At 44.3% G+C, this 23,756-nt stretch overlaps 2 protein-coding genes across 2 annotated transcripts; both read right to left on the bottom strand.

Moving 5' to 3' along the window:
• Positions 1 to 1,173: 1,173 nt before the first annotated feature.
• Positions 1,174 to 13,128, bottom strand: LOC118474732 (putative ATP synthase protein YMF19). Its single transcript, XM_035963753.1, has one exon. It carries the CDS (start codon positions 13,097 to 13,099, stop codon positions 12,638 to 12,640), a length of 462 nt encoding a protein of 153 aa, XP_035819646.1. The 5' UTR covers positions 13,100 to 13,128; the 3' UTR covers positions 1,174 to 12,637.
• LOC109942203 (NADH dehydrogenase [ubiquinone] iron-sulfur protein 2) lies at positions 5,200 to 23,492 on the bottom strand. The gene is made up of 5 exons (XM_020543931.2): positions 23,331 to 23,492; positions 22,425 to 22,493; positions 20,662 to 21,127; positions 19,430 to 19,673; positions 5,200 to 17,738 (listed from the first exon to the last, which is right to left on the bottom strand). Exons 1-5 carry the CDS (start codon positions 23,471 to 23,473, stop codon positions 17,476 to 17,478), a joined length of 1,185 nt encoding a protein of 394 aa, XP_020399520.1. The 5' UTR covers positions 23,474 to 23,492; the 3' UTR covers positions 5,200 to 17,475.
• Between the last annotated feature and the right edge of the window lie 264 nt (positions 23,493 to 23,756).

The following is a 23,756-nucleotide window of genomic DNA, read 5'->3' as shown; positions in this document are numbered from 1 at the left end:
GACTGACCTGACTTCGATTCTGTAATGAACTTACTCAAACAGGAATCGCTGCTTACGATCTTCATTCGGCACTTCCTTTCTATGTTGCTAATACTACTTAAACTACAAGCAGATTCGCTGACTTGCATTCTGATGTCCGACTGGAAAGCTTATACCTGATAAATAGAATGATACGTATTCAGCGGCAACTCCACTTTCAATCTGGTATCCGGCTTGAATTCTGGTATTCTCCTTGGATTCCTCTAAAGGGCATACAAACTTCTAAGTAGAACGGAAACCTGATAGCTGACCTACATTCTTCACTTCGTACTTGAAAGCTTGCCACAGCTATTAATACTATCGAGACGCCAAGTCAAGCTTAAATACTACTTTCAGTTCTGATAACTTAGTGGCTAAAACAAGGGAAACTACTGCTTAATACAAGAGTTAATACCCCTACTACTAATGCTTGTCTTGAAACCTTATTTGCTTACTCGTCTGCTTACTAAAAGACAGAGAGCCGAGAAGCTTAATCACAGCTTTTATTCTTCTTACTGGACTTGAGTTCTTCTATTCTATCTTGATAAAACTATGTAAACGATAAGTAAGCTTACGGCATAACTTCTTGTATTCCGATAGCTGGCTTACTTACTTATATGGGAGCAGCTAATACAATATAAACAACAAAGAAATATCACGGCTACAAATCGAAATTCCTACTTTCAATCTGCTTGCAAGAATTGTAGCTGCTTCGGATACGACTAATGCTTGCTAATACTCTTGAAAACTAGAATCACGACTAGAATTCCTATTTGTTACTCTAAATCTGTAATTCACTGCTAAGACTGCTGATACGACAGCTCCATACCAGGGACACGCCTAATCTAATACTGATAAGTGAGTTTCAATCTTATATCCGGTAAGCGAGTAGCAAGCTTGAACTCTTCCTGCTAAAACTACTGCAACTACTTAGCAATGATGGAATTCAGAGAACTAGCTGTAATTCTGCTTTCTTCCTGTCAGTCTTATAGCAAGAAAGCAATCTGCTAACTTCAATTAACACTGTTTAAACGACAAGTCAGCTCTATCTTGTAAGCCTCTGTATACGAGAAGCAAGCAACTAATTCTGCTAACAACTGCGGAAACTCATTTTCGAAAGGGGATTTCCTTATTTACTTTATTTCATTTTATTTCATTTAATAGAAGAGCTGCTTCTTGAAGTGAATGATCGGAATTCAGAGACCATAGAGAATAATCAAATAGCGAAGGCCAAATAGAGAGTAAAGGAAAACAATGTGCTAACAGAAGCACAGGGAAAAGCATTCACAGATAGCCCAGAACATAGGCATTGAGTCTAGTAAATAAAGTAGTGGAAACGGGCTAGCCAAAAGAAGGTACTAGTAAAGATCAGTCACACGGGATTCGTTTTTCATAGACGAATAGGCTTTCGAGAGCAAAGGCCTTCCTTGGGCAAACTAGTTTCTCAATCAATGCTTATTCGCTTATTTGTCACAATAACATACAACACGTTAACCGAGTACTAATAACGTAATTCCGTATCCTTGTTGTTCAAGGAATAAAAGGAAGAAGATCTTAAACAAAATCCACAACTAAAGATAGTACTACTAGGCAGACAGGGACCCGCCTGACTATTTCGTTTTCTTCACAGAAAAGATGGGATAAGCTTTTGAATTCAAGCGCAGGGAGAACTACCAACAAGCACTTCAGAAACTCCAACTTACTCGGCATCTACTGAACATCACTTCTATATCTACTGAACATCACTTCTATGCTGATCTTTCCTCTCTACCTATACAACTGAAGTTTCCAGCTTTCCAGCAAGGTATTGGGATAGTTCACTCAGATTTTGAGATGGTTTTTGGGCAAGTGTTTAAAGACGGAACCTGGCCCAGTGTGACTTCAGGTAAAGTATGGCTGCCTTGTAGGACAGGAGTTTACTTAGCTGCATGCATTCATTGCAGACCTGGCTGCAAGCATCCATAGATAGCTGCCGAAGGTACTTGTCTTATCACTCTTTGGCAATCGAATTGACAGTGCATGTGTGGAAAAGAGAGCTAGTGGATTCCTTCTCGTTGTTTAGTCTGGAAATACACCAATAGCAACACAGAATGCTATTACGATACCTAAACTAACCCCTACTCTCCATTTTCTGTCTATATTATCCATAGGTATTTGTATTGCTGGTTCCTCTGGTGGTATGACCTCTTTCAACATAGCCATATTGTTAAAACTATTCTCATCAAAGGTAAAAGGAGTATCTCCCCGGATTGACATCACTATATCTGATATATCTTGAGTTTCCTGCAGTGTTATCTTAGTATACCCTTGTACAATAGCACTCTCATTGAGAAAGTAATCCCACGACATATAAAGCAGTTGATCTGGTTGAATATCTATATTACAAGGTATAAACTTGTACCAAACTGTAGTGTAAAAACCAACTCTGACAAGTGCGAAAATACTACCATATACAGTATTGATTCCTCCATCCATAGATGATTGATATAGTTGTCATTTTTATCAAACAATTGGTTAAATTATTGGATATGAAAAAATATTTCTTTGATAATGCACTTTTATAGGCTGGCCATAACACTGTTTCTAACCACTTATTACCATCATCTATCCCGGGTGTAAATTGTTTTAAAGATAGCAAATCTTTCCAAGAATCAAACTTCCATTTATTTAATGTTGCGTTAAAACTGACAATAGGAGATGTCCAAAGATAATTTGCACCCAGGATCATAAACTTCATATGATATTTGATGAATGAAATCTTTATTAGTTAATGAATCCATATATAACTTACTATGATATGCTAGTTGATCATTTAACGATTTGAATATATACGGGCCATTAGAGAAAATCTCATTAGAGATAATATCATTTGATCTATTAGAAATACTATTATTAGATAATAACTTCTTATATAAACCCACTACTTTCCACAATAATGTTCTATTTACAGATTCCACTGATGTACTACATTCAATATCCGGTACTTGGAATATATTAGATACACCTCTCTTGTCAAATACAAACTTTTCGAACTTACAATACAAATCCCTCATACGGTTGAAATCGGTTGTCATGATTGCTATACTTTATTAAATTAATATTTGAAGGTTGGTGGGGATTTCCATTTTTTAGAGTTGAAACTCCTACCCTAGTGCTCAATACTGTAGTGGTAGAGAGCTATTTTATCCCTAGTATACTTTGTACGTACGGCTAGAGATTGAAGGGAATCAACTTAGTAAGCATATGCCTACTTTCTATGTGAGTTAATCACGTGAACAGATAGTATCAACAGAGAAGTCACATAAGCACCTTCCAATCGAACTTCTTTTGCTAATTAACAAGAGACCAGACAATACAATAGCTCTTTTCATTTCCTATAATATAATACTGTACTTTATACGCTCCTATAATACTTATATGCAGAGAAACCCTATACGCAGAGAAACCCTTTCTTACTTATGCAGAGAAACCCTATACGCAGAGAAACCTTCTCTTACTCGAAACCCTCTCTTCCCCGAAGACAGTCTTCCTCGCCAACCCATAGATAGGCGCTTTCCTATATTATATATATGGATTCGTTCCCGGAGCCAGAGCGGATTCCATGAATTGACGTATATGCTATGAGCGTAGTTATCAATCAGGTACGCCGGTAGCAAGATTCCATCCCATCCCTGAGGATAGTGATTTCTGGTATAGAGTATTTATAGAAAACTCGTATCAAAAATATCATACCAAAAAGAAAGAAGAGATAAATGAGCCTTGTTTCCCGAGAGAGACCGCCATCTCTCAGGACTGCAGTCTTATAGTCGACAGCTCTATGTGGAGTTTTACAAGCCACCACTCTGGACCGTGGTCTTAGCTCTCACACCGAGAAAGCCTGCCTTCCCCCCAGAAGAAAGTCTTTCTCTCCCTCGTTTCGTTGTTAAAGAGAAAACAATTGGATGCTAGTTTGAGGTGAGACTAGTATCTCAAGTAACTCAAAATATCTCTGCTCAGTAACGTAACGATCTTCCTCATCTAATAAACATCCTTAAGGTGTGCTCTACCAGCTGATTGGCTAAGGCAAATCTTCCCCTCGAATATATTACCATCAACGTATAAATGGGATGAAAGGATTATCCCGATATTTATCAATATCATTCCGGAAATATAGATCACCTTCTAAAAATTTAGCGCACACATGATGCATATATGTGACGCTAAGTGCAAATAGTACTTTCTTTCCCAAGTCAGCATTATCCATCACTGACTGATTTTATATGGTGACGAAACCGTCAAAGATGGGAAATTCAAAACGTATTGAAGCCTGACGTCCTTGCTAATTATATTATACATTACATCTACTATATTGGTATGAAATAGGTTGGCATGAAAGAACTCCAGAATAAAAGGCCAATCAGAATTATTTTTATTTCTCGCTCGAACGAACTCTCTGAATTCTTGTGTATAAACACAAGGATCATTCATTTCACAAAATGTTTTATAGTTCTCTATAACTGTCCAAATACTATCATTCTCTTTGCTCCCATTAAGCCACCATAGTTCACACATTTTTCCATCAATGATTTTGAAGATAGCTCTTACTTTTCTATTATCTTCATGAAAATCGACACCATCAGCGATAATATCAATATAGGTTCGATTGGTTGGGTGAGAATCAATCAAAGGGGTTTTCATTCCATCACCGTATAAACCTGCCCAAACTAAATTCTCCCACATGAGAGAACAATCATCTTCGTCTCCGAAGTAGGGATCAGCACTGATTGTGTTACCGCAGCCTATTAAAACATGAGGGATTTCGCTGTATTGTTCGATATCTTCTATACCCCCGACGGAGTTTACATGATAAACGTTTACCGCATAATGGAAGGCTACTTGTTTATTTATCATTTCCCTCCGTCGATCTATATTTTCAGTTACTATTTTCATTTGTTTGGCTAGCTCAACAAAATCAACATTAGGTGATACCGTGCTAAACCTTCTATCCCCTGGATCCATCCCTCCAGGGGGTCAGCGCATCTGTTTTGGGTACAGAGGGCCATAGGTTCGAATCCTGTCACCTTGATGTGGTATTCACAGGGGCCGAAGTGCAAAGCCCCGTAGCCTATCCGTGGTCGGGAAGGCAGGCGAAAAGCACGCACCAAAAAAAAAGAAAGCTATAATTTTCTTTTTTTCTTTTCTTCTTTGTAGTACACGAGTGAAATTGGTTACGGTGGTACACCTGTGAAATATATAAATGTTATGGTTGTACACGAGTTCCTTATATTATAGGTGTTTAAGACCGATTACGTCGGTTACACGAGCGGTAGTACAGCGAAAATGTTTTTCAATTTCACTTAGCTTGGTTACAAGCCTGGTAGGTACTACAGCGGAAATACAGTTGGTTTCACGTTAATTAGGTTATCTTGGTGGCAAACAAGTGCCTGGTAGGTTAGGTACTACGACTGAAATGGTTTATGATGGCACATACAGTACATTTAAGCTGTAGTACGTGGGCCTACTGTGGTATTGGATGTATTGGTTGTTGCCGAGTCTATGCTCGACCGCGCTCCCTCTCAGAATAGAGATCACGTTTCCCTTTACCCACCCAGAATCTGAAGTGAGTGTGGAATCTATTCTGCCTATTGGCAGATGGCTCTCTATTATCTTTCTCTGGGTCCCCATTATATTAATAAATATGAGTGTCAGGCTTGCTGTACTGAATCTCTTTATAGTCTACCTGTCAAGCCCAAGATAAGGGCAAGGGCAAAGCTCCAATAGAGCACTCGGGTCTGCCCCCTGAAATAGTTCTTGACGGCTCAGACTATTTTCTAGATCCGCCACTTAGCCCTGAGGAGGGTGCCTACTCGACCCAGTCAGGTACTACTCCACCGCCGGCCCCGAGTCACTCCGCAGGGGGCGGGGCTGCACCTTCTTCAATTTCTCCTGCAGATGAGGGGGAACCAGGGAGTCCACCACGTCCTTTCGGGTCTCTGACTCTGAGTAGCAGGGATCTCATATTTCATAATTTGAGTTTGCAGTATCTGGAAAGGACCAGGAGCCCAGAGGAACTTCTCAAATTAACTAATAAAATCTATGAAGGGAAGCAATCCGTACTTTCAGAGCTTAGGCGTTTAGCTGGCCCTTTCCATGGCCAAATCAATCCTGTTCCAGGATATGGATAGTGCGGGCAATGCAATACGAAACCCCCAAACCAATTGTGAGTATAATCCTAAAATGTTTCAAAGGATCCTTCTTGACTTGCAGCTGGAAGGGATCCAGAGTAAATATTATAGCCAATTCGTAAATCAAAGGGTGGATAGCATCCCAAAAGAATCCTGGAATAATTTAAGGATTGATGAATTACCTTTAAACCAATTCAATCAAGAAAAGTTCCTGCTTTTGGGCTGCTTTGTGAGTTGGTTCCACTGGCGTAACTACCCCCGGAGGGCGATGCGGGGCGAGGCTGGGGGCAGCCGACTCAATCCTTCCAAATCACTAGAAGGCAAGTTCATTCCTCTTGTGTGCGCATGCATTATCTAATGCTAAGGACTCTACAAGAATCGGTTAAGCTTTTCGTTTTAGTTTGATCGGAGTTCGGTACCGGTAGCTAAGGCAATCCCCTCTCCTGTCCTGTCCTGTGCAAGAATGAGGAATATCTTAGCTTAGTATAGACACGTGAGTAGCTAACAGAACTGAGTAACCGACTGACAGACAGAGTAGGATGAGGGATTGATGTCTGTCTTTGATTAGCAAAAGCAGAACTCTTATAGGAAGTTGACTGAGCACTCTCATAAAACTGGTAGGGAGATTTTTTGTGGTGTTCTAGGAAAATGAGCCATGATCATGAAGTGAAAAGCACGTGGTAACAAAATCGAATGAAAAGTACAGCCTATCTCGATTAACTGATCGAAACCTAGCGCATCATGTTTTCGAGTCGCCAGGTGTTTATTCTCTTGGAAGCAAGCCAACTCTGCCCACCCAATTCTATATATCTATCTTTCTTCTTACTAGTTAGATCGGAGCCGACACAAGGAATTGAATTGGTCGACGAAGCCAACAAGCAAGGTCCACAGCGCATTAGAAACAGGGCAAGCTAATAAGTAGGTAGGGTGGGACTTGAAAACGGAGCTAACTATGCATTCCACGGATGCAATAGCCAGAATGAACTGGGGCTGGCTTTTCTGTAACTAGTCTTTCCTGCTGCCCAACATTCTACTATTCGTTCCAACTCTTCGTTCCACGGAGCTAGGAAGAAGTCCTGCAAAAAGAAGAGATGCACTTCCGGCTGCCTGATAGAGTGAACGATTTGGTACGTGGTAACGCTGTAAAGTCGATATCTCACCCATGAATAGAGGGCTGGCTAGCATCTCACCTCAAAAAAGAGAAAGTTGTCTCACCATATCATATGCTCGTTTTCTAAATCCAGTGTTATGCTCTCTTCTTTGCTTACACCTGTTACGCACCTCTTGTGCAGTGACAACACTACCCGGGAGTTTATCTTAGCTGTCTGGGACTTACTCTCCTATCCACCACTGGTACTAGTCTGTTGGCCAACACTTTAGTAATGATCTTGGACAATAAGGAAGGCTGATTGGTCTATACTTTTATTCTGTTAATGGAGTACTGTAGAAGAGTTCTCCCAACCCAAGTATCTTCGGTTTCAGTTCTCTCTCTCTTTTTGACCTGCTACTCTGCTGTTGTTTTGGCCCTTCAAGGGAGGGTTGTTGAATTTCTGAATTAAGAATTAAGTAAGTAGAGCAGTTAGGTTATGAGCCTTGCGAGCTGTATGGGGGAGAACATAGCCTTTTGGCTTGGAATAATAAGTACAAAAAAGGAAAAAATCTCAATATGACAATCTGAATTACTTGATGCAGTAACATCAGGTTGTTCTGTCGTTCGACTTATCGTTCATCTCGCTGTACTTCTCTATCGAAAGATAAGGGTTCATCGAAGAAAGGGAAGGGAACTATCCGCTCTTGTCCTTCAATGAAAGCAAGCCGGATCCGATGAAATCTTCACTCGGTAATAGTATAGAGTAGAGTGCTCCATTGATAGTGGTGGATTGGACTTCTTGAAATAGATATATATATGTGAAAGAAAGAGATGGTTTCTTGCTCGGTGAAAGGAATATCACTATCCCTCGTCCTAGGGTTTTCCTGCTTGATTCTCTTTTCAGTGAGGGATGCCCACTTAATCTTAATAAAGTAAGTAAAGAATGATCGATTCGATAGGAAGCACTGGTTCAAGGAATAACCCTTGGATGCTGATCTCTGGTTAAAGGATTAACCGTCGGATAGCGAGCTGGAATCGAACCAGCAATTGAATCTTGTCGCTACTTTGGCGGAGTAGACCGAGGGGGAATGTAGAGTATAGTTTACGACAAAAGGTGTTCTAGGACCAAAGGATCGAAGAGTGCGGCCTACTGTACTTGAGGATTAGGAATATGGAAGATAGGGTTCTCCTAAGACCTAAGAATAGTAGAGAAGCAAGGGTTAATAGAAGCACCGCTGATGTTGGTCCAATCTAGCTGGGCTGGATAAGAATCGGGAAGACTCGGGCAAACTGGCAAACATCGGATGAGATTGCACCTTACAACATAGAAGGAAGAACTAACATAACAATCATCTCAAAAATCCAGATGAAGGAGAGAAGGCAGCATACAAATAATAAATAGAATATCTAGGGTGGTAACACCTGCAACTCGGCAAGGAGAAGGAATCCCTGTAGTAGCGAGCAGTGTGATTAGATAAACCGTACCCCCTGAGGGGCCTGGCGATACGAACCGGTTGAATAGAAGAGCTTCCTTGGTTGGAACAGAAGATAGAAGCTGATTAGAAAACAGATGAGAGGCGGGCAGCATTGAGAAAAGTACTATACTTAACTTAGTTTTAGTTAGGGTCGGTTTGACTAAAATAAGTGAGTGGGACTCGCGAACTGGACAGTAAAGTGACAATAGGGTGGTCACTCGGAATACTTTTGTTAGGGAAAGCCTAGTAAAGTGGTCAACTAATAAATATTGTCAATAAAGAAAGGACTGGATCAGAGAAGTATGATGTAGTCCCCTTCCCTGGGTATCACGAACGGGGCATCACAACCATCATATCATTCGAGGAATGTTTCCATTCCGATACTGGCATCCGGAGTCCTCCCTACTGATCCTTCGGAGCCGGGGTGCAAAGGAAGCAAGAGCACTGGGAGTACGAATATCCTTAGTCCGAGGAAGGGTGCTATATCGGTGGTGCAGTTCTTACACATCATTATATCCATATTGGAAATCAAATAATCACCTGGCCCACCCCGATTCTCGAGAATCGAAGAGCTGACTTGCATTCGAGGGTAGTGTTAAGCAACTTCCGGATATGATCGATAGGTTTCACCGTCAAGCAAAGCAAATAGGAGAAAGAAGAGAAGTAGCACCCGCTGGGCAGGATAAGTATCTATCAGTTGGCCATCTCCGCCTAGGCCGGCGGAGACTATCCATAGGTTAAGTTGGTTCTGGTTGGAGGATTAACCCTCTGATTGTGATGCTTGGCTTTTGGGCCTCGGAAAGGAATAAAACTAGGCAAGCAAGGAGGGGATAAAGGACCACGGAACGAGGTAAAGGGCAACCCCTTGACCGAGTGAAGGCGAGCCCGGATTCAAAGTAAGATGGATTGAAAAAAGACTCCTAAAACTGCCCCCGCTGGGGTAGATAAAAAACCTTTGTCCATGGCCTTACCTTGTAGGAAAGGATCGCTCGCTACTGGTAACCGTTAATTCGTAAAACGTATGTTTCGTAGGAAGCGGAATCCCGTGGAAGAATCAGTTTTCTCGCTGCGCTGGCTTATGTGATGTGGTTGGTCAAGCCTGCCTTTAAACGCAAGAAATCAAGCTAGGATTCTGGAAACCGGAAGGGTATTCCCAAGCTCACATTCCACTTCTGCAGCAGAGCTAATAGAGATTTGCAGAAAGGGATATGCAGACTAGATGCACGCTAAAAGTGCCAGGTTCCAGTCAAGAAGCAAGGCAAGAGATCCGCGGAAGAGATCCTGATTGTAGGTCCCGTTCCCTCAGATAGACTGGCCTATTTTGCCCCAGCTTCCGAGACCGGACTCGAGGAAGCTGCCCCTCCTGACAGGGATTGGACGCGAAGGATGGAGCATCCGAACATTGAATTCGAGCTAAGATTCTAACGAACAGCTGGAATAAAGAACCTATCCTTTCAGGAATAAGGAATGAGAAATGGAACAGAGAGTGGTTGGATGGAGTATAAAATCTAAAGGTTATATTATATATAGTAGTGGGAAGAAAAAAAGACAAGAAAACGATTGAATGTCAGGCAAAACAGTTCTGTAAGTCGCGGATCAAAGCCTGAAGTGAAGTGCCTGGTTGTCTTAGTATTATAAGTAAAGCATTTCATTCTCCGGTTTTGATTTCATTCTCTTTTGTGACGGTCTACTTGCTTGTGCTAAGGCTGCTGGAATGAGCCTTCTAAGAGTAGGTTTTGAGACAAGATCTTGATTGATCACTTAGTCTACCTTTTACTCATTTCTTCGAACCTCTATAAGTGTAAGAAAAGAGTGCATGTACTTTTAGTGGACTTTACTTTTTTCTATAGTGTGAGAGTACTTTCTGTTCAATCCAGTCGCTCCAGATCTGCCTGAGACAAAGCCTATAAGATCGTTATTAAGTAATGAATTTGCAAATAGAGAACTAAACTATAGGAATCAATCCAATTCTCGTTCTACAACAAGAAGAAGATCCATGAACTGGAACGGATGGAAGATAGCACTAGAAGTAAAAGAAATATTGAAAGGTGCGAAGCAATCACATCGCAACAAATAGGTATGTATTACTTTGAGTTTCTCGCTGAACTCCACTGGACACCGACCTCCTAAAACTGACCTCTCTGCTAATTCGAATCGAGGCTTACTGCCGCTTGGTACTATACTTCTTCCTGCCAGACTCTTTCAATACCCAGCCCTCTTAAGTGTTTTCAAACTTGGCTAGTTTCTTCGAGAATGGAAGCTTTGTCCTACGGCCTGCAAATTCTTCTGCTCCTAAAGGAAGTTTCTGACCCAGCTTTAGATGATAGAGGATTTGACAAAGAGACCTCTTCCTGCCATACTGATCGACTATTCTCTTGAAATGCCATCTCATCCTTCGGCCTAGCTTTTTCATTTCTTCCTTATTGGATTCAAACTGTTTCAAAAGTTTGGTACTTGGTACAAAGTATATACCAACTTTCCTGGCTTCCCTAGAGGTTGTATTAAAGCCGGCTTGCCTAACAGCCTGCTCTTCTTTCCCAGACGAGCGAGACGGATTGTGGATTGAGTTTGAGTTCTTTTGCCGCTTGCGATTGATTAAGTTACATTACCTGCTGCACCGAGCATTGATTTGAACGAATTAATTACCAGACTTATTGGGGAGTGTGTACGACTTAGTGGAGTGTTTCCTTTTTAATAGAATCAGAGCAGAGGATTGAATCGCATGAATGGGTTGAGCATTTTAATAGATATACCCTTTTTCTTAGGCATCGATTCTAGGATTGAAGAAAGGGGAGATTTCCCACACTTTGAAAGATTCACCTATTGGGTGGGGCGTGTTTGAATTACCTACCCGGGATTTTTCATATTAACTGTAGCTAGGGAATTGACTGACTCTGATTAATATCTTTGTCTAGCATTTCCAAATTGCCTCAAGACTGATACAGATTTTACGGAGTTAATTACCACAGGGCGGCTTGCCCTAAGAGTATAGTTAAGTGGGTCAATTCCCAGAACAGACAGGGTTTAGTCAGTTCATTGACTAGTAAATGACTTGATCCACTCATTAGCATTGAGTGTTGTCTGTAATTTACTATATATATTATATTATATTATATATAGTAGTAATGATGAGCACTTTTACCAGAAAGAGTTGACTGAGTTAATGGAATGGATTCGCTTGTTGGCTAATCTGAATCGACTTACTTAAGTGTGGTGTTACCAGGCTTGGAAAGAAAACTTCTTTATGTGTTTGATTTCCCTAATTTACTGGTACTCAAATACCTGCCAAGCATTCCCAATCTCAGTTTTTGTCACACAATAAGATCCAATTTGTTTAGACTCGTTAGGTTTGGTCACCCATTACCTTGAGTGAGGCCAAAGGTGTACACCTATTGTCATGAAGATGTGATCATATCCACCGAAAGGTCTTGTTCTAAGCCCAATCCTCTCGTCTTAGGTCCATAAACCAACAATAACGGGAGCTTCTCCTTTTTGGTTGACAACCTATGTTGGTCTGACTAAGCCCACTATCCTAATGGGAGGGTCCCACCTTGTGTCGGGGTAAGGCTCCACCTCATCTTGGGTTAAGGGCGAAGCTTGAAGCCAATTTCTTCACTTTCCGTCTAGGGCTTTGCTTGGCATTGGGCTTCGATATAGCTGGTGCTTTCCTGGTCTTGGATTAAACCTCAGCTCTCCTAATTCCGTCTATAGGTGGTTCAATCTTATAAGTTTAGCTTAGGTACATCGATTCAATCCTGCCCCAGGCGTACCTGAGACAACCCTTTCCTCACCCGAGAATTGCATTTCCGCTTCAGCTTCCGGCGCATCCAACTTTTTCTGGATCTAGGCAAGGATCCTCAGTCCTATAGAAAGAAAAGAATCTAAGTTCATTAGATTATGCTTCCTTGCCCGTGTGGAACATGTGTGAGCATTATGTTTTTCCAACAAGTGATCCGACTGGAAGAAGTGTTATATGAGGACTTCGAGATCAAATAGAGAATCTGTCTCTCCATTCCTCGTGAGCCACTTATTTCTCCGAAATCTGAGATCAGAGTGATTTTCCTCCTTTTTCCCAAATAGTCGACGGTCCATTGGGATACTTCGGATAAACTGGAGTACATATATGAGAGACCGGTGCTAAAACCTTTTCTCGAGATATCTTCCAAATTATTAGGGTCCTTGCTCCGGATCTTGTTCCCCCGGTGCGAAAGCAGTTGGTTCCGTAGTTTGAGAATTCTGCTAATTCCAAGTATTCCATTATTATTATTATAAAAGAGAATATAAAAAGTAAAGAGGAGAAGGCATAACCAGAAGAATTGTGAGAAATAAGTCAATTTATCAAGTTGAGGCATTTCGATTTCCAATCAAACCAACCCTCAAGACAGAAAAAGACTCCCTCCCAAAATAACCAAAAATACTAGTTGCCTTCTAACGCATAGACTAGAGCGTTTGTCCCATCCTTATCTAGTGGGCCAATGACATTACTATTCTACGCGTTTTCTGAGGAGCAACATGAGAGATAGACTTGACACCGACCCACGAAAACGAAACTTTTTAGTCTAGAAAGATTCCCAACCCGATATTGAGATCTGATGACTGAACACTCGTTTGAATAGCTCGAGGTGTCGACGGAGCTAACTTGTGAGACGGAGCTCACTTCTGAGATAGAGCTGTCTTCTTTCTCTTGGTTTCCATCCTTCCGTTACGAGATATCGTTTCGTACAATACTACTCTATGCAATATGCAATTTCGAGAAGAGAGCAGAGCTAGCCCACCGCATCCATCCAGCCTGAAAGGATTCACTCAACTGGACTCGCGGCTCTAGGTGATCCCAATGGATCCGTACAGGGTGATTTGAACTGCTCCTCTCGAGAAGATCGACGGATCGGGCGAGCAAGCAGGGAGAGTGCAGTATTGTGCTTGCGCCCTTAAATCAGAGAAATCGACAGGACAGATTTCGAGCCCGAAAAGAGAAAGTATCTCCTCTCCAATGAGAAAGTATCTCTCCAGCGAAAGAATCTCCATCTCCTTCCTTCGGGAAACAAACCTTCCTTCCAGGTAGATAGCATTTCCACAGGAAAGAGAATCCGTATTGATTGACGTATTGAAACAATCAAGTCCGTCAAGATTGACAGGCAAGTGCAAGTCCGTTGACATGACAGGATCAAGTCCGTAGACAGGATCTAGTCCCGATAGGGTTGGTTCAGATCATATAGCTTAGGCTCAAGTAGCAAAGCAAGTCCAGTAGGTTGTTTAGGTTCCGGTCATATACATATAGGTTGAGGTTCCGTTCCGGTCATATAGATGTTTAGGTGGTTCCGGTCATATAGGTCATTCCAGCTATAAGCTATAGAAGCTATAGATAGGAGATGGGGGGGAAAGCCACATTCATTATAGGCTATGCTATGGGAACGAGATCCTTCCTTCTGGGAGCACATGGATCAGTGAGTTCTGGCATGATTGCTAGAACGAACGGAATCTACTCTACTGGCGTGGCGCTGCTGTAATTGTAATCACTGAGATTCCTTCTACCTATGATTTATTTGCTAGTAATAGTTCGAGATGAGATTGGCACTGTCTCAAATCCCAGCACGAATGCTTGGCACTGTAATCCCAAATGCATGGCACTACAGTAATCACTTACTTTCATTCTACCTACGATTTATTTGGTGGGGTGGCATCTATATCAGCTGCTTTCTACTCTCAAGACTCTATGGAATTCCCTATCTTCTTCTCTGGCCAAGGGTGAATCAATCGATTCAATCAAAGCAACCCAAGCATTCAAAAGTATCCGTTTTTAGTTCTTACTTTTGCCTGATCCGGAACCCTAACCCGCCCCAAAGATCACCCATACCCATCAAGAAAAAAGGCGCAACGAAGTGGGTTGTTATCGCGAGAGAGCCCAGCACTGGTTATTATGGTAAGTAGTCGACTTGGGTTGTACCATCGAAAGCAGAAAGCCCCCTAAGCAACGCACCAATCACCATTTCTTTTGCAATTGCATTTCTTTGAGTGCCAGCGAGTAAACGAGTTGGTATGACAAGAGATTCTTCATCATAGATGAGATGGCAGCCCGGCACCGGCACAAATAGACCTGATGGAGCTTGGAAAGATATATCTATGGATTGAGGGCCGGACTAAATCGGAAGGGCTCTCTGTTCTATTTATATTAGTAGTGGTAGACAGACAAATAGGCCCATTTTTGACCTCTTAAACATCCTTACATTGCTGCTTCAGTTGCTACCACTTTCCTAAACAATATTGGGAAGTTGCATGGAGTGCCAGCCACTATTGTATCTGACAGGGACAGGGTGTTCACTAGCTCCTTTTGGAGGGGCAAGCTATTGGACACTAAGTTGCAGTTGAGCTCTGCCTATCACCCTCAGACTGAGGGGCAGACTGAAAGAGTGAATGAATCAGTGTCTTGAGATGTATCTCAGGTGCTCAGTAAGTTCTACTCCAAAACAGTGGGTTAAGTGGTTGCCATTGGCTTGGTACAATTCGGCTCATCACTTCTGCAATCCTCTCCAGTTAAAGCACTCTATGGTATGGCCATGAACCCTCCACTGGAGCAGTGCCTCTCTTGGTTCACTCCACTCATTCAGATGTTCCGGATTTCCAAGTGCCAGGAAAGCACATGCTATTGAGCTGGAGCGGGAAGAGAACTGATTTCTTTCACTACCGACGGACGAGATCTGAAGTACTGAAGTAGTGATGGAATAGAATGGACGGATCGAAGTCGCGAAGGAGCCTGCCCATCTCAGCACCAAGGAAGAGATTGTTCGTTTTTGAATTTGAGCATGCATTTCTTTCAGTCTGTATCAAATCAAATCAAAAGTAGTGCAGATTCACTTTGAGACGGAATAGTCTCGGTAAAGGAAAGAGGCTATTGCTGAGCATCTCTATATTGATCTTCGCTTTTACGGACAACCTTTCTTTCTGTAGGTTTAGCCACCGATCCCGGAACTTTGAAATGTAGCAGCGGTGTTATGATTGCCCATGCAGTTTCGTTTGAGCTGCCGCAAGCAAGTAATTTTGGACGATAGGTTAGGACTTCTCTTATCAAGTTTTGAAGTTTGGACTTCTGTACGAGCTAAACCTGACTCGCTTTCAATCGTAATTTTTCTTACACATCTAAATACCGATGATAGTTCACAGAGAGTGTGGTGAACAATGAATTTACAACGTTGCTACTCTCTTCTTACAGAAAGGAAGCGCACCTTGCCTAGCCTAGCTTGATGGGAAAGAGAAGATATGTTTTAAGCTTTCACTATCTTAAACATGGGAAAAATGTTGACTCATAATCAATGCTATGTTGTCTTCCTAAGCCACCGAAGAGTACAAAGTATAACTCACCAAGTAGCTACCCTGGTTGTTTGTCCAGGAAATGGGGAATCGAATCAATAAATAGGGAACTTAAATTGTCAGGTTAAGGGCGCTAAGCCTTCCAAGCCGTACCCGAGTATAACTGCCCGGAAGGTCGTTGAATTCGACTCTCAAACAGAAGACGATTTTTATGTACGTCTTACTCTTTAGAGTCTTTTTGATTATTGATAATACTTGATGTATGTAATAGTCTTGTTCTGATAGAAAACTCCACTTCTCTTGTTGTTTTTGTTGCAGGAAGCAGGAGAGGAGGCCCCTCTTTAAACATATGCCAGTTACGACGAGGATTGTGAAGAAAGCAATCTAGATGACAACGACAATTATGGTGATGATGAGATCGAATCACTTGTCAGAATACGCGCAATAAGCTGGTAAAAGTAAGATAATTTGGCTCTGCAGGTCGAAGTTGAGGATATGTACGAACCTTGAAAGAAGCCCACTTACCCACTCTTCTTTCCCCACCAAACCAACAAGTATACGGTTGGTGGGCCTCGGTTTCCTATGCCTACACCAGGAAATATTACCGATCGGAAAATGAATCGAAGAACTGAGGACGTTTCCCATACTCAAAAAACAGCTGCATAAATAAAAACAATATTGTTTTCAATTGGAATTTTCGTAAGGTTCCTTACATCGAAAACAATATTGTTGTATGTCCCGGACATAGTCAAATTCCCCACAACCAAAACAGTATTTTATAGAATATTTTGGCTGCCAGAATAATAATGAAAACGGGCATATCGAACCCCAGGAGCCGGCAAATTGTAAGCACCCCCTGCCGTACGAAACTTCCCTTGACTGCCTCCAGAATATGGGGATCGATAGGAAGAGACCCCTGGGACCCAAACCACATTACTAGAACTAGAAAAATGGGTAAGGCGGCCACCACGAGACGCATGGAGATCAGACAAAGTCTTACCGAAATTGGATTTCCTTTTCGCGTTGTTGAACTAAAAGTTCTTGAAGACGCCTGGCTTGCTTGGTCAAGCCCAAAGTGAAAGATACGGTGATTCCACATAGCACATATTTCCATCTTTTTCAGCTCTGCTCCCAAAAGAGAAAGGGAGACTTGGATTTTGGTCGGCGTTGGTTTTTCCAAGGTCTTTTGAGAACGTAAACATGAACGGAAGTAGCGTAGGACACCCACACTCGAAGAAATGGATCGATAAGAACAAACCGAACCTACACAGACAGAGAGATATTTACTTTTTTCACATCTGTAACTAAAACTAAAGGGCTGCATTTTCACATTTCTTTAAATGTAAAAAAAGATGTAGAACTGAATAGCGCAGCTGTTTTGGCTCGCAATAAAGCAAGGGTCCTGATCGAGCAAGACTACGTCCTATCTATCTACCTCTCCAAACACAATATCTTGAGTACCTATGATGGTGACTACATCTGCTGGCATGTGATGTTTGGACATAGAATCGAGTCCTTGTGAATGGGCAAAGCCAGGTGCTCTTATTTTACAACGGTAGGGACGATTACTCCCATTACTGACAAGAAAGACACCAAATTCACCTTTAGGTGCTTCAACTGCGGTATAGGTAGAAGGAGCTGGTACGGAAAAACCTTCTGTATAAAGTTCGAAATGGTGAATTGAGGTAGAGTAGACCGATGATCCGGTAGTCATTTGGCCGGCTATGGAAAGAAAAAGCTTGCATCTGCTCCCCCTAAACTATAACAGGTCCCATCTCTCTCCAAACCTAACGTGGTAGTTTCCCATCATAAGGCTTTCCATCTATAGATTGATTGAGCCATTACCCACTAAGGATCCCATTCGTTCAGAACTCAGTTGACTGCTTCTATAGATAAGGCGGAACGTCCTTAGTTCAGCATTATAGCACATAGTCTCCGACGCTACTACAGCGCTTCGCTAACTCGAAGCGCCTCGCTATGATATGAGAATGACGCTTCGCTAACGCTCGGCTAAGTCGTCGAACCCTCGCGCTGACCATTCGCTTTCTCAGTAGCGAAAGCGCTTCTCTTTGCCCCTTAACTTAATCTTAATAAAGTAAGTATTTGGAAAAGAAAGAGATTCTTGGTTTTATTGCTCCCGCTTCCTCATCTGCGCTCGTCAAGCCAACTTTGCTTTTTGGGAGGTGAAAGAGGAAGCGGACATTTCGAAATGACAGCATCGAAGATATCTATATACACAGGAACGCTTATTCCGGACTGCGTTCCGGAAAAAGTAGCCTACTTGACAGAAAGGGCGGGCACTCTCGGCTCGGGGGTAGGCACTCTCGTCTTTCAACCCCACCGTCACTTTGAATTTAGTGGGGCACTGTTTACTTTACTTACAGCCTCTACGAGTTGCAAGTGAATGGGGCCGGTGCGTGTGAACGGAAGGGTTCATCAAGCCATTTTAACCCCTAAACAAAATAGGAAGAGGGGTACTTGACTAATAGGGGGCAATTGCATCGCACCTGACTGTGAGGGACCTCTTGATACCTTATGTTCACTTCCTAACTAGTAGCCGGTTTCCTGTCGCGGAAGCCTTTTCCCAGTGCGCGGAGCCGAAGGTGTTAGTGCTTTCTCATGGGGTCAATAATGCTAATCCCTCTTTTTGTGCCGGGAAGAAGATAAGACCTTCTCTTGGTTTCCCAACCTGTTGCTTCTAAAGGCTGCCCTCTCTCGGCTGGATTTTGGTCCAGCCTACTACGAGGATCCCGTATCCCGTACATCGTCTTTCTCCCTCCTGGGTTCCCGTGGTTCCTATGCCGCCGCGTTTCCCGGTCCTTTTCTTTTTTTAGTGCTTCGACCCGAAGCGATAGCTTGACGCGTTTTCCGTGGATAAGATGGCAGCGCTCCAGCTCACTAAAGAATGGGACGGCAGTGGTCCGCCGGCAAGCTCGTTCTGATCTTGGACGCAGTACATTGGAATCCTGAAGCACCACCACGAACGCTACCGCGCGTGCGCCTGCGGTGCGGTAAGGCACCACCCTGTTGTGCCAGCAGCCAACTCCGGCGTGTCAGCTTAGTTATCCTCATCAAGCCACAACCTTGATGTCTAGCTTCCCAACTGGTAGACGGTTCCCTTTCCCCCGGATCAATGAAGAAGGGAGAAGTCAGTTGATTCTTCCGAAGAACCGGAAGCGAAGCGCTATGCCGGGGCGAGGGGACGGGAAAAGAAACTGCTCCGAAGAAAGATATTGGGGTTCCCAATGCTTCTCCACGCCCAACGAGATGCGCCAACCTCGGGATGCTTTACTCCTAACCCCACGACGGTTCCGAGACGGAGCTTAACCTGAGTCTCGGTTAAGAACGGCGATGATCTACGTTTCACACGGCGCACGATTCCATGGATAGTTTCATTCGAGATCGTGATGGAGGACATAGCTTACGATCATCGGCTTTGATCATGCCACTAGGCATTCGATTAGGACATTGCACAATGATCCGAACACTTTGTCGCATCTCTTCGATACGAATACAGTAACGATCATAGCGATCTCCTCTGGTACCTACTGGTACGTCAAGATCCGATTGGTCATGAACATCGTAAGGTGCTGCTCTTCGCGAATCCCAGCATACCCCAGGTTGGGATGGGTAGGCCCACCACTTCACTTTTTCACTTTCACTTAGGCCCGGGCCAAGTCAGTGGGGGGACCCTGTCGGGCTCCTTCCCCCCCAAAACAAACTGTACGTGGGAGTTTCCCTTCATACGGCTCGAATCATTCTCAGATGCCCCGAGAGGCATCTTTCCTTATGATCTGGTGGTTCACACGCGCGCAAACGAGCACCGGCCGCAACAGCAAGGAACTATGACCAATAGAGTCAGACACAGAGCGTCATACTTCTTTATCTTGTGATGGTTGAGGAGTTTCTTTCTCAGAGGGTGCGGGACGCTTGCGGAGTCCGTACCACCACAGGTCGTTCTTGGGCAGATCCCGCTCCTAAACATAAGGGAGGGATAGGGGGAAAGGGGCCGGGCCTATCATATAAATAGGGTTGTAGAAAGACCACGTATTTTCATTCGACGTTCCGGGGCGCCCGATTCGATCAACGAATTTGGCGAGCTGATCTGCTTTGATCCAGGAGAAAGCCCAGTCAGCCACCTTTTCGGTGCAGGTCACGTGACCTACAGCTCGGCCTTCGCTTTTTGAGACTTCCTCTACCCACATCTCTATGTGCCCGCAGCACTTTCATATGGAGAAAGATGGGCTTACCATGTTCCATCAATAGCACCTAACCTATGCCGATTTTGGCGGACCGTGCTCCACCCCGGTGAACTCATGCGGTTCCGACGTGCCCAGAGGCCAGAGGCGAATCCGTTCACGGTCCGTAGGACCAACACCATTCGAAGGTTGATGGCCCGCCTAGAATAGGAATCTTTGACTGGGCTTACACACATTCGCTCACTTACGCTGTCCCCCCTCAGCTCACCCTAGCCCCGGGTACGTCGTCTCCAAGGCTTCACACAAAATCTTCACTGACAACATATGCATGCTTTTGTAGGGTCGGGCAGAACCGTTGTTGCCTGATGGGAACTTCCCCCATATTGCTATCAATGTCTTCATGTCGCACGACCTCTTAACATTACACCACTGAATCCCCAATCCTTTGCTTGCTGTGCAGTGACAGTACCAATATCCACTAATCGTTGTTTCCAGATACGGTTGCCGGTTGACATCTCTTCTAATTCGTCGATACGAGAAGCAAATTGTTGTGTGGAGGAATCAATATCTCGACATAAGCCAAGAGGCAGATCTTGTGCCACTCCACCAGGTCGTATGAAACTGGCATGCATCCTGGCTCCCGGGACTCTTTCATAGAATTCCAACAATTTCTCCCGCTCCTCAAAAGCCCAAAGGAACGGAGTTGATGCTCCCACATCCATAGCATGAGTAGTTGAAGCAAGTGAATGATTTGAAATTCGAGTTATTTCACAGAATAACACTCGTATATATTGAGCTCGTAATGGTACCTCACAATTCAAAAGTCTCTCTACGGCTGAAGAATGAGCGTGTTCTTGGGCCATCGTAGAAACATAGATAGGGTCAACGACGGAACGAACAACGAAACTTTACGACAGCTTTTTCGTACACGTTCACTTGCATCACATACACAAGTGCTCTCTGAACCGTGCAATAAGGTCACCCATAACACGGCTCTCCCACTGGAGTTACCTTAGCCCCGGGCCATGCTATTCCATGATATTGGAATAATGGCAGCCTAACTACTTATTATCATCGTCTTGAAAGCTGGGCGCCTTTTGAATATGAGTGGGGCTCCTAGTCTAGGCGGCGCCTTCGTGGAGCCAAACCGAAGGAAGAGCAAAAGGGCGAGGCCACACCCGGCTTCGAATAGGAGGGGGGCTTAGCTCTGGATCCCGCCTGCTTGCAGAAATGAATGGATCAGAAAGGGGGCTGGGTTCTATTTCCGGGCCGGGCAGGAGGTGAAGGCCAGAAGAAGAAGAGAAGTGCGCCTTCCCGGTAAGGAAGAGGATAAAAAGGTGCTGTCATCTATCTCGACCTGTTTCCCGAGGCGTTGGAAATGAAGACCGGCTCAGAGAATCACTGGCGTGCTTTCTCTCCCCCATCGTTTCGCCAACAAAGAAGTCATCCTTGACTTGACGATTGACCATTCCATCCCTACCGAGCCGCCTCTTCGAAGTATTTACCTCTGCCTTTCTTTTTTCTCCAAATATAAAAGAAAAAATAAAGAACCTCGTCTGTGATTTAATCGGCCCTAAGGGAGTTTACTCGACCCATTCTCCAGTCTCCCGCACTGCTCAAGTGTGCGACTCCGTATGAGGACCTCCTTCCCTTTTGCTCTGCCCACTCTCCGTTCACACGGTTATCAAAGCGGAGGAAGGGTGGGCAGCAGGTACCACGAGCCCTCTGTCCCACACATCTATCAAGAAGCAAGTGTAGTTCACCGGTTCCACCGAATGCTCCTATCTCTCGGCAAAGATCGTGTGAGTGTGCAGTTATGCTTCGGATGCTTCGCCATGGAATAGATCGACTCTGTTCCCCTTCTTTTCCGGTGCACTCGCTTTATATCTCCGACACACAAGGAAGGACGTGGTGGGAAGAAAGCAGCCCTAGCCTCTGTCCGGTCGATCATTCCGCTGGCATCTTGCATTCACGCCTCCGTTTGACTGCCGCTCGGGAATGTAGTTGTAGATACGTGAGTCTTAGTGGGTCGTTGGCTCCACCTCTTATCTCCTTCTACGACATGCTGTAGTCGTCGCCATATTCAATATGTCACTTAGTCATATCTGCCTCGCAGCGGGTCAGCACCCCCGAAAGAAAGGGAGGACTTCATTCAGTGACTCCGCGATCGCCCTCTGAACGATCAAAATAAGGTAAAGCTTGAAGATAAGTTTTGTACTCGATTAATTTCTCAGTCCCTCTAGTCGGGTGGGCGCCGGCCGGATCCCCCTGAAAACCGTACGTGCGGGTCTCCCCGCATGCGGCTCACGCCATTTGAGGTGGCCCAGCATTCATTCGCAAATCCTGTAGTGAAATTGAGACCGCTCGACCAGCAAGAGGATGCGCCTAGCGCTAGTTGCTCAATCCCTTGCTTGTTCGGAAGCTAATTCGCGTGTAGGCAGCGCTGTCTGTCTACCGTTGACTGTATCTATTCATTGATACATTGGCCCGCTCCCCCCCTCTTTTTCCAAGAATGAATGAGCTGCTCGGACCTTCCATTTCCGTCAAATGACCCGGCTTCCCCTGGCTCTTCCACCGTCCGGGCTCCCTTTCCTCCCTATGCTCCCCCGGCGCAGGCCCACCACGCTTCGCGCCTGCGGCGTTTTCGCCAGACGGTCTTTGCCAGTAGTGCCATCCTCCCCGCAGGCTGTCTGTATGGGTGGGTTGTCCCTTGCTGCTACGTTCTGTTAGGCGCTATGAATTACAGGAAATTAAGTGGTTGACTTGGACAGCAGGCGGGTTACACGTTCCACTGTGCCGAGATGTGAGGTGCAGGTGGTGATGATCACCCCGGGGTATGCGCTAGCGCCCTTGACGGGCACTCCAGGACCCGCCTACGCTCGCCCAGGTCGGTCCTCCGACCAGATGTGTGGATAACGAGGCCACCTTCACAACCTTCTCCCTTCTATCTTTATCCAAAGTCAGGTAGAGCGGTTCGCTTGAGTTGCTCAACCGTCCCTTTGCCCGGTGCTCATGACGCGCTACTCCACCGTGCTAGCGGCATAGGAGCCTACTCAGCGTCAGCGGCTTCGTGCCGCACTGGAGTGATCCAATATGTGGTTCCGCACGTTCCACCACTTCTCCGTTCATTTCCAATACTGATCGTGAAACACCATGAGCAGCAGGATGTTGAGGTCCGGAATTCGAAGTGAAATTCTTGATTTGCCCGTTCCTAGTCGTCATGGGAAAGAAATAAGAAAGAAATAAGAAAGAGATTATTCCCCTAGAGCTTGTCCCACCTGTACTAAAAATGCATCTCCGCGCGTCTACCTGGCGCTTTTATTAGCCGCCTTGCATGCAAGCGAAGCGCTATTGGCGGCAATTAATAGCTCACTGAGCGATGATTGATGCAGTCAGTCAGTGCCCTCGATTATTCCTGATAGAAGGATCATGGCGCCCCGGAAGCATTCCATCCAGCAGCAGCATCTCCTTCACAACCACGCGAGGACAAAACTGATGTTAGCTA

The sequence above is a fragment of the Zea mays genome, unplaced genomic scaffold (genome assembly GCF_902167145.1).
Source record: "Zea mays cultivar B73 unplaced genomic scaffold, Zm-B73-REFERENCE-NAM-5.0 scaffold_321, whole genome shotgun sequence".
Lineage (NCBI taxonomy): Eukaryota > Viridiplantae > Streptophyta > Magnoliopsida > Poales > Poaceae > Zea > Zea mays.
This window is presented reverse-complemented; position numbering and strand designations above follow the sequence as displayed.

Bases quoted from the DNA above. Each gene is read 5' to 3' on its own strand.
- LOC118474732 (XM_035963753.1), bottom strand. From the start codon at position 13,099: ATGCCTCAACTTGATAAATTGACTTATTTCTCACAATTCTTCTGGTTA.
- LOC109942203 (XM_020543931.2), bottom strand. From the start codon at position 23,473: ATGACGACTAGGAACGGGCAAATCAAGAATTTCACTTCGAATTCCGGA. The intron at 19,674-20,661 runs CGTGCGACATGA...TACCCATCCCAA, and splicing joins GTGGTGTAATGTTAAGAGGT to CCTGGGGTATGCTGGGATTC. The intron at 17,739-19,429 runs CGTGCGCCGTGT...CGGTCTACTCTA, and splicing joins AATGAAACTATCCATGGAAT to CCTCAATTCACCATTTCGAA.